Source organism: Dinoponera quadriceps, unplaced genomic scaffold (assembly GCF_001313825.1).
Source record: "Dinoponera quadriceps isolate SergipeBrazil2010 unplaced genomic scaffold, ASM131382v1 scaffold777, whole genome shotgun sequence".
NCBI classification, from domain to species: domain Eukaryota; kingdom Metazoa; phylum Arthropoda; class Insecta; order Hymenoptera; family Formicidae; genus Dinoponera; species Dinoponera quadriceps.
Window position 1 is genome coordinate 566,078 of NW_014555488.1, and position 15,383 is coordinate 581,460.

At 43.7% G+C, this 15,383-nt stretch overlaps 1 protein-coding gene across 4 annotated transcripts in view; it reads left to right on the forward strand.

Annotated features, from left to right (window-relative positions):
• Window positions 1-15,383, forward strand: part of LOC106744426 (synapse-associated protein of 47 kDa) — a 78,820-nt gene that overhangs the window by 10,326 nt on the left and 53,111 nt on the right. For all 4 annotated transcript variants that reach the window (XM_014619187.1, XM_014619189.1, XM_014619188.1 and 1 more), the window contains exon 4: window positions 9,101-9,222. In XM_014619187.1, coding sequence (XP_014474673.1) covers window positions 9,101-9,222 — 122 coding nt within the window. The remainder of the gene's footprint in view (window positions 1-9,100; window positions 9,223-15,383) is intronic.

A 15,383-nucleotide genomic window follows, 5' to 3' on the forward strand; every position in this document is an offset into this window, starting at 1 on the left:
GCCGCCCGCCCGCCCGGTCTTCCCTGTTGCCCATTTTCACCCCGTTCGATTTGTTTTTCGCTCGTCCACCGGATTTCGGGGTAAATCGGTCGAATCGTTGGAGAGTCGTTGGTCAACGATCGAGAACTAGCTCACATCTATTTCTATCTCGGATGAAACTTCAATTTTGACGTACGATCAGAAAATGAAGGAGGAAACGAGACTCGTTCGCGTGGTTCTTCTTTTCCGCGCGCGTGCTCTTTCTCGCGGTGTAGGTTCTGCCGCCTTACCTACGTATTAGCGTTTTAAAGCGCGCGATTTCTATATGCGGAATATTCGTGGGATATTTCAAGCACTATTGACCTGTTCCGCCTACGCTCTTTCGCTCGATTGATAGGAGTATTTCTGATTCTTCTGACGAGGTTTTGACGGGTAGATGCGACCTCTTCTCGCAGTGCCGGAGGCAGGATTATTTTTCGTCACTTTGTTTAGAATCTGAAGCGATATATCATAGTGTGCCATTTTTACCTATCGCTCTATCGAATCCGACGGAGTATCGGAAATCATATGTGGTATTACTTACTCAATAATTTGATTGGTTTAACTTAACGAAAATTGCGTGTTACTACTTATTTTATAATTATTACCGAATAGTTGGTAATCATTACCACACTTGGTATTAATTACAAAATATTGCACTGAAACGTTCAACCAAATGCATTTGTTAACTATTATCAGACTTTTTCGGTGTATTCTCTCTCGTTTCTCTGTAAAAATTCTAATTTGATCGTGTAAACCAAGTAGCGAAAACAATTTGTATATGACATACCCTTGGCGAATCGAAGGCAAAAGAAATAGGAGGTATTTCGTAGCATCTGAATGCATTCCACTACAAATATATTTTTCATTCCTTTCTCGATCAGGAGATGGTTGCATATTGCATATTGAAATAGCTGTTTTAGCTACAAACCTTCTGATTGTATTGTTCGATAACTATTAATATTTTCCGCGAGTTTTTAGTATTCTCTTCTAGTTTGAGCATAATTGTTTACACATGTTGTTCCGGAATTTATCGGAGTTATAAATAAATAATTTTTATATATTTTTCCCACAAATTACGAAATTAAATACATGATAATTCTTTTGAAATATGAAAGGGAATCGACGGTTTAAAAGCCACTCATATATTTTCTTAAAGAGGATATAATGTAGTGCAATATCTCTCCCACTCTAAATTTTTTATTAAATTGTTAGAAAGAATTTTAACGACGCTTTTGTGATTGATAGTTAACAAAAGGCACCTCTTTCACCCGCAATTATCTCATAAAGTTAGTTTCCTGATAAAGCTCGATTAGCATTGCTAGTTTTCATTTCGCTAAATAGCGCTCGTTTGGGAAAAGAAAGCAGCTTCCTTTTCCTTGCGAAGGAGTTTCATGACTTTTTAACTAGGCCAAGCTAAGACTTGGCATCGATCCTCTTGCCTAACAGAGCTCGTATTCCCCTCAGCCGAGGTCCCACAGAACGCATTAAACGACTCGGGGAGAATTATGCCGAGTCGCCGACGTGATCGTTACCGTGCCAGTCAAGTTTTACGTGTAATTAAGCGCTGCGACAGCGGCGAGACACTCTTGAATTCGACATTCGAAATACCACTTCTGTCTTTAACCCGACTTTGGCCAGCTATTTAAGAAGGGGACATCGCCTCGAGATTACCGTCGGTAATCGGAGCTCTTTCAATGCTTCTCGATTAAGCAACGTGATGCGTTTTTATGGGACTTGATCGATCTGCCGCCCGCCTTTAATTTCTCCGTAGTTGAGGATCCACCTTTTTGTTTGTGTAAGACTTTAAGCGGTTTCAGAGTGTCCTCTCGGTATTTCGCTTACCGAGATCACCGTGAGTTTAATGGGCTCGGCCGGTGACGCTAACGAACGGTTCGACGGCACTGCGAGGCATTTAAATACTCATTTCAATTAATTAGCGAGAGCTCCGGCTCTATCGGGGATCTATCGGGGAAATTTGCGTGCGATTAAAAGAGAGAGAGAGAGAGAGAGAGAGAGAGAGTGAGCGAGAGTTTGCTTATGCGTCTGACTCGCTCAGCATGACTCGATATTTTAACGGTAATAATAAGAGTAAGATAAATGGAATCTTCGAATTGATCAAAGACGACTTCGTCGTCGAGATCGAAATCGCCGGACTCTCAAATACTTCTCACGTCATCATCAAATAACAGATCTCGCATGGAATTTATAGATGGAACGTCGCGAGGCTACGAGGCTCGATGTTCTCGCGGGACACTAATAATCGCCCACGCCCCAAATCCAATTAACGATAATATCACGCCCGTGATCGTTGATGTAGGGCCACTCTTTCTAACGAGACGCGAGTGACCCGGAGCATAATTGCCTCGCTCTCGGACCATTGAAGTTTCACAGCTGGCTTGATCTACCTCCGGCTGGAGAGCGACGAAATAGAGAGAGAGAGGGGGAGCGAGCGAGGTTCCGGAGCCGGGTCATCGACTCGGAAGTTGGCGAACGCACTTCCTCGCTTCGGATTTCAGAGATTCAAAAGAGTGGTCCGAGCCAGCGGTAATTGAAATGCGAGAATCATTGCAACCCGCATCTTCCCGGTTCTTTGACCTTCCTGAAGACACCGAACTTCCGTCGTTTGATGGTCGAAGCACGGACACGGAGAGAACGCTCCTATTACAACCCGCGTTCTTTATTCGTTTTTCACGAAGATTCGTATGAGAAATTCTTCCAGCCGGTTTATCACGAGAATTCTGAACGACACATCTCTCCCCACGATAAATCGACGAATAAGTCGCAATGATAAAGCAGCGGACGGATTCCTGATAGAGTCGAACGCGTGGTCTTCTTATTTTTAGTTGTCCTCGACGATTTATATGTTAGGGGCCATTCAACAATTACATTAAGTTAAATTTGGGTATTTTTCACTCCACCCCCTCCCCTTTGTCACAATTTCGTCACGAAATATTTGCACTCTTCCAATATTATGTGACATGTGCAATTATTTCCCCCCGTAGACATATGTAATAATAAGAATAGCTTATAATCATATTGTGGGTACTAATTATTAGACTACATATTATCATCTTTTTCTTAAATACAAATAATTTTCAGATATATAATATAAAATTAATTACTATATTTTATAATTCTGATCAGTAAAAGTTGTGTTTTCAAATGAATAAATATTCAAAAACTAACATTTCAGTTATTAACACAAAATCATGTCAAAGTTTAAAAATTGTCATCAATGTAACCAAATGTCACAAATGCAAACAAAATGAATAACCACGCGTATTTACAAATTGTGCCATCTAGTGTGACGTTCCATGGCCTTTATTTTCCCCTCCCTCCTCCGTATCATCGCAGACCTGTAATAACCCTCCCCTTTCTGATATGACATAATTGTTGAATGGCCTCTTAAATCGTTTTTAAGTAGGGGGAGGGAGGCAAAGTGCTTCGCTCTTATCTTGTGTTTCCTCATATTCTCCAGTATATCGTCTGTTCGCGATAGTGTCTACACAACCGCGGCGCCGTATCTTCCGGTACGGAATATCGAATACGTCGAGCTCGTTACGTACGAAAAAGTTGTCGAGAATATTTCACTCTCGAAATCTTGTCAAGTCTTCGCTTCCTCGAGTTTGTTCCTTTTTTTTAAGCTGCTACTTGGACGGAAATATCGAGGATTGCGTGGATTCCGTAAGAAATTAAGAGAGAATAAGATAAAGATAAATCCTAATGTGATACGAACAATCTGTTTTTCAATCGTGATATGCTCAACGAGAATACTTTTATTTGCGACACCGAACACTGAAAATTCAACCGAGAATTCTCCGTGGAAAAATGCACTTGCCGACCTCGTGTCATCTTTGCTCGACGATTTGCCGATTACCTGATAAACGTGCGTTTCCCGTTGCTCTGAATTACTTATTGCACTTCCGGCGTTTAACGTACAACGCTATGACAGCGAGCGACTGTTTGCGGAAAAACGAAAAGCGGATTACCTGCAATCCCCGAGGTCGGCTTTTTCCCCTCGCAAACGCGATAGGCAAGGACGCAAGGTTAAACTTTGATTAAGCGCCAGTTGGCACGTCATATAATTCGGAAACTCAGTCGTCGGTGGTTCTGATCCCACCAGGAGTACCGCCCACTCTGGGCTGCGGTTCTCCGTTATCGTTTTGTCGAAAGGCGGAATGCAGTTACCGCATCCTCAATGCTCCAATTTCAAGGATATCGTCCACAACGTTATCATTGTATCAGGTTATCGTTTGTGTATGTATGTGCACCACCGCTGTAGTATTTAGTTGACAGGTGTCAGTGTGCGCACTCCGGCCAGGTTATATTTACGTATACGATGACGCTACACAGGTAACATTGTTATCAAGTAACGAAGAGACGTATCCGCTTCAACGGCTGTGCGTTATCGAATCTCTCACGTACGTTATGTTGCGGAACCGGCATTGGTTAACGGGTCGTGGAACACTATTTTGGCACCGTGGCGATTCTTTTATGGCCGCTCTTACTCACTCACCACATTTCCAATGTATTACACAATTATCGGCGCCATTGAGGCACCTGCATAATACGAGACCTTATGACATAAGGATTGTATGCCGTTAATATCGCACAAAGGAATCACACGTCGCTCCTATATATACGCGACCTTTCCGTACAAGATATTCTGCGGGGTTATATAAAGAAACGAGACAGGGATAATTATATCTCATTATATCTCTTTAGCGCCCATTAACTGGATAGAATGAACGAATGAACGCGTACGCTCGTGTGCGCGATTAAACGGAACCATGAGTTTTCATCTTGGTTAAATATGTAATTCGTGTTTTCGAGATTACTGTTCAACAGTGTCGCGATAAATGAACCTCTTATCTTCAAGAACAGAGGACGGTGCAGCCAATATCTTATCGTGCTATTTTGTGGGTACTCCATTTTACCGCGCAAGTCACCTTGTGACTAAAGTTAGGTGTTTATACATAAAATTCAAGTCTTTGTCTATACGTGCATAACATAACTAGGTATATAAACAATAATCTATGAACCGTTGTGGAGTAACGTCTTTTTATATTTCATAAGTCTTATTTTTTACATTTTGTTTCTGTTATAAGAGCTCCCGAGTAAATCTGGATGATAATAGTAATATTTGTATATTAACATAATCTGTATTGCTTGTACGTATTAACTTTGTCATTTTTAATATTATATATCTTCATAATTAACATCGAAATCAAATACGTGTGAACTATTTTATAATTTGAACTAATTTATCTTTTCTCTTTGTATGCTATGTAATTTATAATATTTTACATAGTTTACGTTGTATACATGAGAAAAGTCTGTTTAAACATCACGTAGGCAATGCGTAAATTATCCACGTAGACGTTATCTTAAAATTATTAATACCACCCTGCCTCATACTGTTTCGTGTTCGCTGTCTTTGCTCGTGACACCGCCTAAGTGACTCCTGAACTCTCTCTCTCTCTCTCTCTCTCTCTCTCGCTCGCTCGCTCGCTCGCTTGATCAAACCGATGACAGACAACGCGGGGATTCTCGTCACGTTTACAGCTGAAGTTCTGTCACACGGCAAGTTTGCTCGACGGCGTCGCTGTCGGTCGAGCAAACTTTTCGCAACTTTCCGCCGGCGACGAATTTTTCGTCCGCCACCGCCGTTCTAAAAACTCGTCCCATGTGGAAATAAAACGAGGCTGGCGACCGTTAACGAACAGGGTATCGTATATCAGTTGCGCCAATTACGCCCGAGCGCAATGGATCTTGTCGGCCGGTCCGTTCCTCAAAGAGACATTCCCTCGGCCGTGTTTGTAACTGTCACGTGTATTTCCTTCGTGGACGTTGTTCCGCGGAGAGCCGCGAGCTCGAATCACTCGTTTGTTTCGCAACCGACCGACCCGCCCCGCGTTTTCATCGCGTGGGACGTGCGCGTGGGTCTCTTTCTTCTCTCGCAAATCGAAGATCCATTTGTTCCCCGATGAAAGTTCGTTCTACCGGTATACCGAAGATCTCGATTTCACATAGAAATTGCGACGTCTCGAATACGACGTTCGCAATATGGTCTCTTTTCGTCCTACTCTCCGCTCTGCCTCCACCGCGACGAATTCCATAATTTCGCTGGCGCCCGACGAATTATCTCAGCGTGACGCCAGTACCCACACGACACTCCGCATTTGTTTAACGATTCCGAGGTGCCATGCGGGCATGTTGAGGTATAGCGACGAACAAGGCGGCTGCGGATGAGCCTGCTGCCGCTATATATATGCGGCGCACTTCGGTTCTCCAGAACGACCGCGATTACTCCGGCGCCAATTATCCAGCGCGTTCTCGCATCTCACCGACATGTCAGTGGCGATTATTAAGCGCTGCGGCGTAAACCCCCTGGGAAACTCTGTTTCCCGATACATTTAAACGTCGATCGTTTCCCTTTAACGGCCGACGGGGATGGACGGGGAGGAGAAGAAACCGCGCGAACCGAAGCGCCTCAATCCGGTTGATTAACTCGTCGCTCTCCTCAGTTGACGAAGGCCATCGAGTTGTTGCTCTACGTACAAGGTTCACGGCGCCGCGTCGCGTTTCTCCACGCGGTTTCGCGCCGATGATTTAAGTGCCCCTTCGCCCGTGATCGGATCGGACGCCGTTTTATCGCGGCGTTACAACGTGATTGTGAGGTGCAGTGCAGTTGCCGTGAAAAAGAAAAGAAAAAGAAAGATATTCCATTTGAAAGCCGCGCGACTGCGACTAGGTATTCCACTTGCGTTTCTATGGCTCTCGTATAAAGCAACGTCGCAGCGTCTCTCCCGCGACCTCATTCATGAATTTCCGCGAGTTCTCTCGCTGGTCGTTTAAAAGTCTTTCGACTGCTCCGTGCTTCTCCGCGCGAGACATTTAATTGAGAAAGTATTGCACTTTCGGTGTCTCGGCGATTCTTTCCTACCATTTCCATCCGGATGTACAACGCCTCTGTCTCTCGCGTCAATTTCGCGCGTTTCGCCGAGTGTTTCGATATAATTTAAATTGTAAGGACGAAATTAGCCTCGCGCGAGAGACTGGAGAAATCGACCAGCGATGATCTCTGGTGATCTCGAATGAAAATCTACCGGTGTGCGCGAGTGAAGTTGGCGTAAATATCGCGCGTGTTCCGAGCGGTGCTGAATTATGTTTTCCCGTGAAACTGCTTTTTGAAAAGTGCTTTAAGGTTACGAACGAATTGCGAGCTTGATATGTTGGCGAGCACGGTGAGGTACTCCGTGACGACGACGTGGCAGCTCGGCACTGCGAGATCGAAGAACGCCAGGCGACCTTTTCCACGAGTCGTTAGAGCTATAAGAAGAGGTGAATCGCTTTCTATTTTATCGGAAGTGTAAATGTCACTGTAACTTACCGCGGCCGATGTGGCGCACGGGGGCAGATGGCTAATACGCTTTTACGAGGCGTGGTTTAGACGACGCCCGAGTATATCACGCTGCACGTTCGCGTACGGTGTGTGTCGTACGAGCGCGATACAGCGAAGTTCTTGCGTTACCGTAAACGGCGTCTCGTCTGATTTTACTTGACATTTTTTCACGTTGGCGGAAAAACGAACCACCGCGATCACGTACTCGGTTAATACTCTACGGTTGCACGCTCGTTGGCGTAAAATGAGATAAATGTATAAAAACGGGGCGCAGGACTTTTCCAACAGGTCGGTTCTCTACTTTTTTTTTTTCCAACTTGATTTATCGCACGCTATTTTAGCCCGGGATTATGGGTCTGCGAGGAGAACACGGAGACGCTGTTCTTGCGTTATTCCGTGAAGATCTCGTGCTGTGCGAGAACATGAAAAATATTTGAGAATTATACGGACGATACTTACGTCGCGGATATTTTCTTATATGTACAATCTCTGATTACGATTTATCAAGTACTTGCAAAGTTCATAAGGTCGCAAATAGATAGATGTAGCGCCCGAAGTGCTGAGGAAGTGCGAAAATGAGTCGACGAATGGATTACCTTAAAAGATGAGTCATTTTATGGGCGCGGAATCAAACCATTGCCCGAAAGATGGCAATAGGCTGTTGATAGCAACGGCCGATACTTCGATCAAAATATTATATGCTATTTCATTGTTATTAATAAATGAAAATAACTCTAGCAATATTGGATGACGACAGACGAGAAGCGAATAAACGAATTTCACGAGTCTCAATTCTCAAACGTTACGATCGTCGTGATAAATTTAAATCGCGCCGGGAACACGTCGGCAACATCTGGCGTTGCATCGTCCGCGAAAAGTACGTTTCGCGTGTTACGTTTTAACATCGCGGACGTCTCGCATCTTATGACTCCTTCCGGTTGATAGAAGCAGACTCGCGCGTGACGGACGCGCTCCCATCGCCACGCGCGTCCGTCCGTCTTGCTTTCACATCGACCTGTGGTAAATGACGAAGTCAGAATTCTCAGCGAAAGAAGTCTCGTGAGAAATCTACCTGACGTATCTGGGTTGGAACGAACCGATGTGTGTGCGTTAATTCGGGCGCATGTTTTCCCGGTCTCCTAGTTAGCTTAAGGCCGGGCCTACAGCAGGTGTAGTAAGCATTAAGTTTTAAGAAATAGACACAATCACAATCGATTATTCTTCTCACATTCGACTGTGATTAGTAATTTTTTTACAGCTTAAAGCTTACATCTTTTGTAAACCCGGCTTAATAGTGATGTAAGTAATTTTTTTTTTTATTAAATTTCGAATCGGAATCGCCCCTCTTGTGCTTATTCGAGTTCGAACATCGATCTTTTGTTCCGAAGGGAACAGGGTAAAAATTGGCGTGATCAAATCGGACAATACACGAATTTTCCAATCGATCGGCGATTCTTTTGTTCCTTTTCACGCTTTTCTCAAAGCACGAACGTGCTTTATTTTCCGGCCAGGAAACAACGTAACCGTACATTTCGCTCCTGTCGCTACCGTTACGGCAGCTATGCCTTTTCCGCGGCAACATTGTTCCCACGTGTTAACCCGCAGAGGGAACAGCTCCCTCACGAGGGAACGTCGTATTCGTTCTCATTTCACTTTTTCGTTTTCTGCCAACAGCTTCCGCGAAGGCGCTTGCGGGCGCGAAGAGTCTCGGTGGATTCTTGTACAGCGCCGTGAACAAGGCCGGGAAGACCGTGGTGGAGGCCAGCGCAAAGATCAAGAAGACCGTCGAAGAGAACGTGAGTTTTTCCAGTGTCACTTTTATAATCCTGTAAGCGCTGATCGATCCGTCCTTAATGACTCGTCGTCGCCGCGACGGCGGGAGGCGACTTAAATTGGCTGTTGTCGGCTCTCTTAAGTTAAATCAGTGAAAATGTCACTAACTGAATCAGTGAAACAGTATTTTACCAATAATCAGTAAGTATTCAGTTTTAATGGAAACCCCTTCACTTATTAGCTTTTTTGTTTGATACTTCACTGATTTTGGTCATTCAAAGATTCACTGCAAATCGCTGTTACGCGTCCCGTAACAGAAATATCTCAAGCAAAATCATTAACACTACTTTAAGAGTGAAATTAAAGTAATCAAAAAGAAATAATAAACAATATCTTTTTTCGCTGTTTCTGCAATTAGATTTCTCCGATAGAAATAGTTGCCGTTAACAGACTTTTGCAGCGAAATTTTATTGATTTGCCATACTTATAACCATCATCATTAGTGACTATCGATTGCTTGTCAGTGATAATACACGTGATCGCACGTTAGAGGATGTGTGGGAAGATAGATAGATAACAATCGAGATTTATTTCAATGGCCATTTAATCGGGAACACGTAATTACAAACGCACTCGTCTGTACCCTCTGAAAAGATAATGGTCCGGTGTAACGACAATTGGCATTTTTCGACGATGCGACACGAGAAGTACAATGGGACGGTGGGACACGCGTTGAATCCGCAAATGTCCGCGATTCGCAACAATCGCGAATTTATCATGTCGCTCGTAAATCATCATTTTCGAGAAATCGACGCCGCGTTACACCCGACGTTGCACTTGACTGTTGCCGACTCGCTGTATACGCGATTACGAGTTCTATTTATCCGCGTCTCGTGTATTACCGGGTGCAACTAGGTCAATGACAGTTTTGACATTCTTCCGCCGTAGGCGATGTTTTCGCATTCACGAAATTGCGCGTCGCCCGTACCTTTTGTGTTTCACCGTTCGCAATACTGTGCGCATTACCGTCCGTGTAAGTTTGCGAATACGCGATAGGTTTGAAACAGTAAGGAATATATCAAGCGAAAGCGGATTTATTCGAAAGCATTTCGTGGGCGCGGGGAATCGTATTTGCAGGTGTTTTCTTCTCCGGGACTTCTTACGCGGAAAGGCGAAAAGCCCGTGCCGGCGCTGGTGCTCTTTGTTGGTGTCGATATCGGCTCGTAGGATTTATGCCTCCATAATGGTACGGACTGATATATGTACGGCGCTTATATATCCATTGCGTAACAGAATCGGTATCCCCCGCGAGAGAAGAGGGCGAGCGTGTAATCCGCGACGGCTTTTCCACTTGCGAATGCAGCGCATTGCCCGCTGTGCGCACGTGTTCTGTATGCAATTTGGAAATTAAACGGAACTCTTAACGCTCTCCGTAATCTCGGTTGGCTTCGCTCGCGAAGCTTTCATTTGTAAATGCGGAATTCGATATCCTGCGGTAATGTGCATCGATTGTCTTTCGAAAGCACGGAGGACTCGTAAAAATCTCGTGGAAGCGTGGAACTAATGCAATTGCATCTTTCTTTTATTTTCTTTCCCATCCATTTTCATTCCTTCTTATTTTTTCTCTTAGAGAAAGAGCGATACGCAACGTTTAGCACACGGAAAGAAATAATTTGTTAGCAGAGCAAATTTTTAAACTGTCGCAGCAAAATCTCACAGTTGGTATGTAAACAACAAAACGATTCGTTAAGAAAAATGACTTCTGCTCTAATTATCAACTCAGAGCAGTTTTCATCTACTCCCCCCCAAGCAACAAAAAAGTCAATTATACTAACGAAGTTGTTTTTTCCGTGTACATTCGCGAGGAGTCGTGTCGTCGTCCACGTTTACCGGAACGCTTCTCGTCTCCGGCCATAGAACTCGCATCGATCAGGGTGCTCACCGCTTGTCATTCGCATCGATATGTACATTTTCGTACGTGCCGAAAGCATGAAGGGCCGATATCGACAAGTGCGCTGCTATTCCGTTCGACGACGCGCGATCATTGAGAACACGCTGAATGTATTGCCGCACTTCGTCTCTTCCTCGGTTTACCGCGAGGTACCGCTCGCGTAATTAGAACGATGCACAAACACACGTGGACGCTCATACAGCGCATTATTCAGCCGCAAAATCACTTTCGCGTTTATATTCTGGCTGCTGAGTGGAAATTGGAGTTTTTGCTCATCCACCGCGGCCCGACTTTCGGGCAGGCGTATCGATGAACGGCCGATGTAAATTTGCGCAATAGCTCGAAACTTGTCGTTCGAGAATGTGGGTCATTGAGACGGGTCGCTGAAATTCATCCCGTAATTTCCGCGAGCGCGGTGACGTATTTTTACCCGACTTCCGCGCGTGCGAATCGTAAAGAGCCGGAGATTTTGAAAATAGCGGGAGATTGAAAAAACGAACGAGCGATGGACTCTTCGCGCTAAACCCTATGATTAGTTTAGTTTGTCTATTATTACCGCGCTATTAATTCTCACGCCTAATAATTATGATATAATTATGAATGACCTCTCGATAAAGAGAGATACGATGAACCAATGAACTATAATTAGCAGTCTATTACGAACTGATCGTAATTAAGTGTGAAATGATAATACAGTTGTCGTCTTCATCGCTAAGCACAGAGATTTCGCGCTTAATTCAACCTCTTATTAAAGTACATCGCGATAGTTTCGATATTGATATATTCAAAACGTTCGAGGAAGGCTAAAGATGTGAGGAACGCAGAGTATCGATATTTTGTATCGATATATTGGAAAATATCGTTATTTTTTTATACGCCTTTTAGATATTTCTTGTTAATCATGATAAAATTCTAAATATTATAAGAGAGAAGTCAGAGAGCGCGACCACGCTGGCATATTTCGATGAGCCTCCTGAGAAACTGCAGACAAATGTTCATTTCGCGCGGTAACGTATGTCGTTTGGCTCGTGACCGTATTATTTTAACAACCTTTAATTAATAAAAAGGTCATATTAATGTCTGAAGATAGTATTTGAGAACCGTCTTCAAATCAAAATATATTTATGAGTATTATCAAATAACTGAATATAACCAAATTATGTTTTGGTTTGTATCGAATCAATTGATTATTTAGATCTTGAGCTTATACAATATTGAAACTTAAAGTATCGATACGAACCGGATCATTCCTAACGGAGACGCGAAAGACGGCTGGTCGCTGTCGAGTGAACGTTATTATTCTCGTAAGAACATACAGCGGACAAATTGACGATAATAAGCGAATCGATCCTACGATACGATGACGGCGGAAACTGTTAAAGACGGTCGCATTTTTCTCAATTTGCTCACACACACACACACACACACACACACTCTCTCTCTCTCTCTCTCTCTCTCTCTCTCTCTCTCTCTCTCTCTCTCTCTCTCTCTCTCGACTAGACGGTCTCATGGTGGTGGCAGTGATTTACCGTTTTCGACGTGCGCGTGTCCCACTACACACACACGTGTACGCGACACATAATTTCTCAGGAGGCCGCAATGCATCGCGATGTATGCACCGAGCGTACATTTGTCGCAGCATTCGCATGTCCCGCGGTGATCCTCGATCATGAGTTGCGCACGTCCGCGTGTCAGAGAGACGTCGTGTTGTCTGATTACCTTGACGAACATCACCGCTGATCCAGTTAATGCGGCCAAAAGTGCAACGACAGAGCTCCCCGGAGCTGACGAAAATCGAGAGAAACAAGAATCCCGAGATCAAGTGAGCGTTCGGAGAAAATCGTAATTTTGACGCTCTTTGAAGAGTATAGAATCTCTACAGAAGAGAGAGAGAGAGAGAGGGGAGGAGAGGGATGTTATATAAATTTCTCCATTCGAATTTAATTTTAGAAGTTTGTATTTTCAACGCCTTCGAGCGTAACGCGCCGTAATGAAAGAATCGGCAGCCTTAGTTTAATCGTTTAACGTTTAACGTTGCCCCGAGTAGCCTCGACTGTGTATTATGTTAATGCCAACTCCATACAATTTTAGCACTTACGGTAGCTTAATTTCGCGAGCCAGTGGAAATTTACATCGCACGCTAGTAACAACAGGAGGGTAGCATAAATTCGAGCATGTAAATTCGCCCGTTACCACGCCACACATCGTCGAGCGTGTATCGCCGTTGTAACCGACGTTACGTAGCTGAATGCGTGACGAATATAATCGGTGATATCACGTGACAAGCGTCAGCGAACAAACGCGAAACCGGGATCTGTCGTCGTCGTACCAGTCGCACGTCTGCGAGAATGTAGAATTATGAGAGAGAAACGAGCGCGATTCTTGTTTTCGCGAACGCTGAAATGCGCGTATAATACGCTTTTTCACGTCGTACTTGCACGCTATTATCGATCATAATTGATGGGAGAATTCGTTTTGATAACATTGTTATCGTTCAATCATCTTGTTTATCGATGTCGATTGTGTTTTGTGCCGATATCGCGTGCGATTAACAATGAGCTTTATTCGAAGCAACGCTTCGCATTTATTTTCTATTTGCGTAAACTGTTTATCGTTAACCGATCTGAACAAAATTCGCTGAATCAAACGGATCGCGTCAATTTGCACCAACACTTTTGGAACAGATTTTTGCAGCTTTCTCGCGTTTACCTGGCAAAATTTTATTTAGTTTTTTACAATTAAATCACATTATATTTCATTTTATTGATATTTGATTGGATAAGTGAGACAGATTAAAACAATTGTGGGCACAGCCTTTAAAAACTTTGATCTCTGTAGGGCTTCCAAGTATTTTAAAAATATAACTACTCTTAGAACGTTGTATGTAATACTGGCTCACTTCACTTGGAATATGAATCCATAATATGAAAATCCCAAGAACTACTGTTATTTAATTAAGAGAGTTTCAGCACCGTTTTCTCCGCCTTGTTTCGCACAAATCGATATCCTATGTCGTTATCATGTTATGATTATCGATCGGAATTACTGGGATACAAACTGCTAGTATTAGAAAAAGACGCTTAGCATCTTCGCTTTTTATTTTGCTTTTTATTTTGCTTTTTATTTTTAATTTATTCAACCGTTAAATGTATAAACTTATATAATTTCCTTTATTGTGCGTATCAAATAATTTTTACCCGTTAATAAATGGAAATAATAAAATAATGATTGAAAAAGTTAGAATCGGTGAAAGTTTGTCGCGGAAGGGTTCGCTGGTCCCTCTTACGCCGGCCGGTCTTCTTGCAGCGAACGATTTCGTGCCGCGCAAATGTATATAGCTTCGAGTCGATATCGTTATTAATATCTTCGGAAGAGTGGTGACGGTACTCGACCTATTTTTATTTATTAGGCGTTAAAGCCGGGGGGGGGGGCTACTCTCCCGCTGCTCCTTTGTGTGTTCTCACGGGCCTTCTTTCATTTCGTTTTATGAAATCGCGGGCGCGCCCGAAGCTCGCTGTAATTCTCTCCGAGCTTATTGCTGTTACATGACGGATAATAGCCAGCGCGGGGGAGGCACTTCGGAACATATGTCGCCGGAGACAGATACGATCGTCGACATGTGTCAAGATTCTACGTGCGTCCGCGCGTGTGTCATCCGATCGCATGTTGCCGGCGAATCATCTGATACGCCGGCTGCACGGGTTTTGTTCACGAGTTTTTTTTTTTTTTTTTTTTTTTTTTTTTTTTTTTTTNGCCGCTTCGCGGTTTTCGTCATCTAGCGGAGTAGCGATCGTCTGCTCGCGTCGTAACTTACATCGGTTTACCGTGCAAGTCAGATTTATTCCGCGGCTCCCTCTTTACCGCCGTGTTCCTGCATTGGTGTGTGTCTACAGGGTATCCGAAACTTTTTTGCCAATCGCTCGTATGAAAATAGAACTGTAGTTAAACTGACCCGAAAAGTCATGTACCATTTTGCAAAATTCGTAACGAATTCCAGTCTCACCCGTTCTACGTGCACACCACGGATCCCGAGAAAGTTATCGGACACCCTGTATAATTTTATATTTTGAAATTTCCGATCCCGAAGTTCCTCAAATTTGCAGGGGTTAGCGTGAAGACAAAATTTCGACTCGGTGCATATCGGTGGAACGCTTTCAGGTATTCATGCGGTATCTGCTCTTTCGCGCTCCGATCTCGCGTGGTCGCGGACATTACGCCGCTTGACAAATAAAC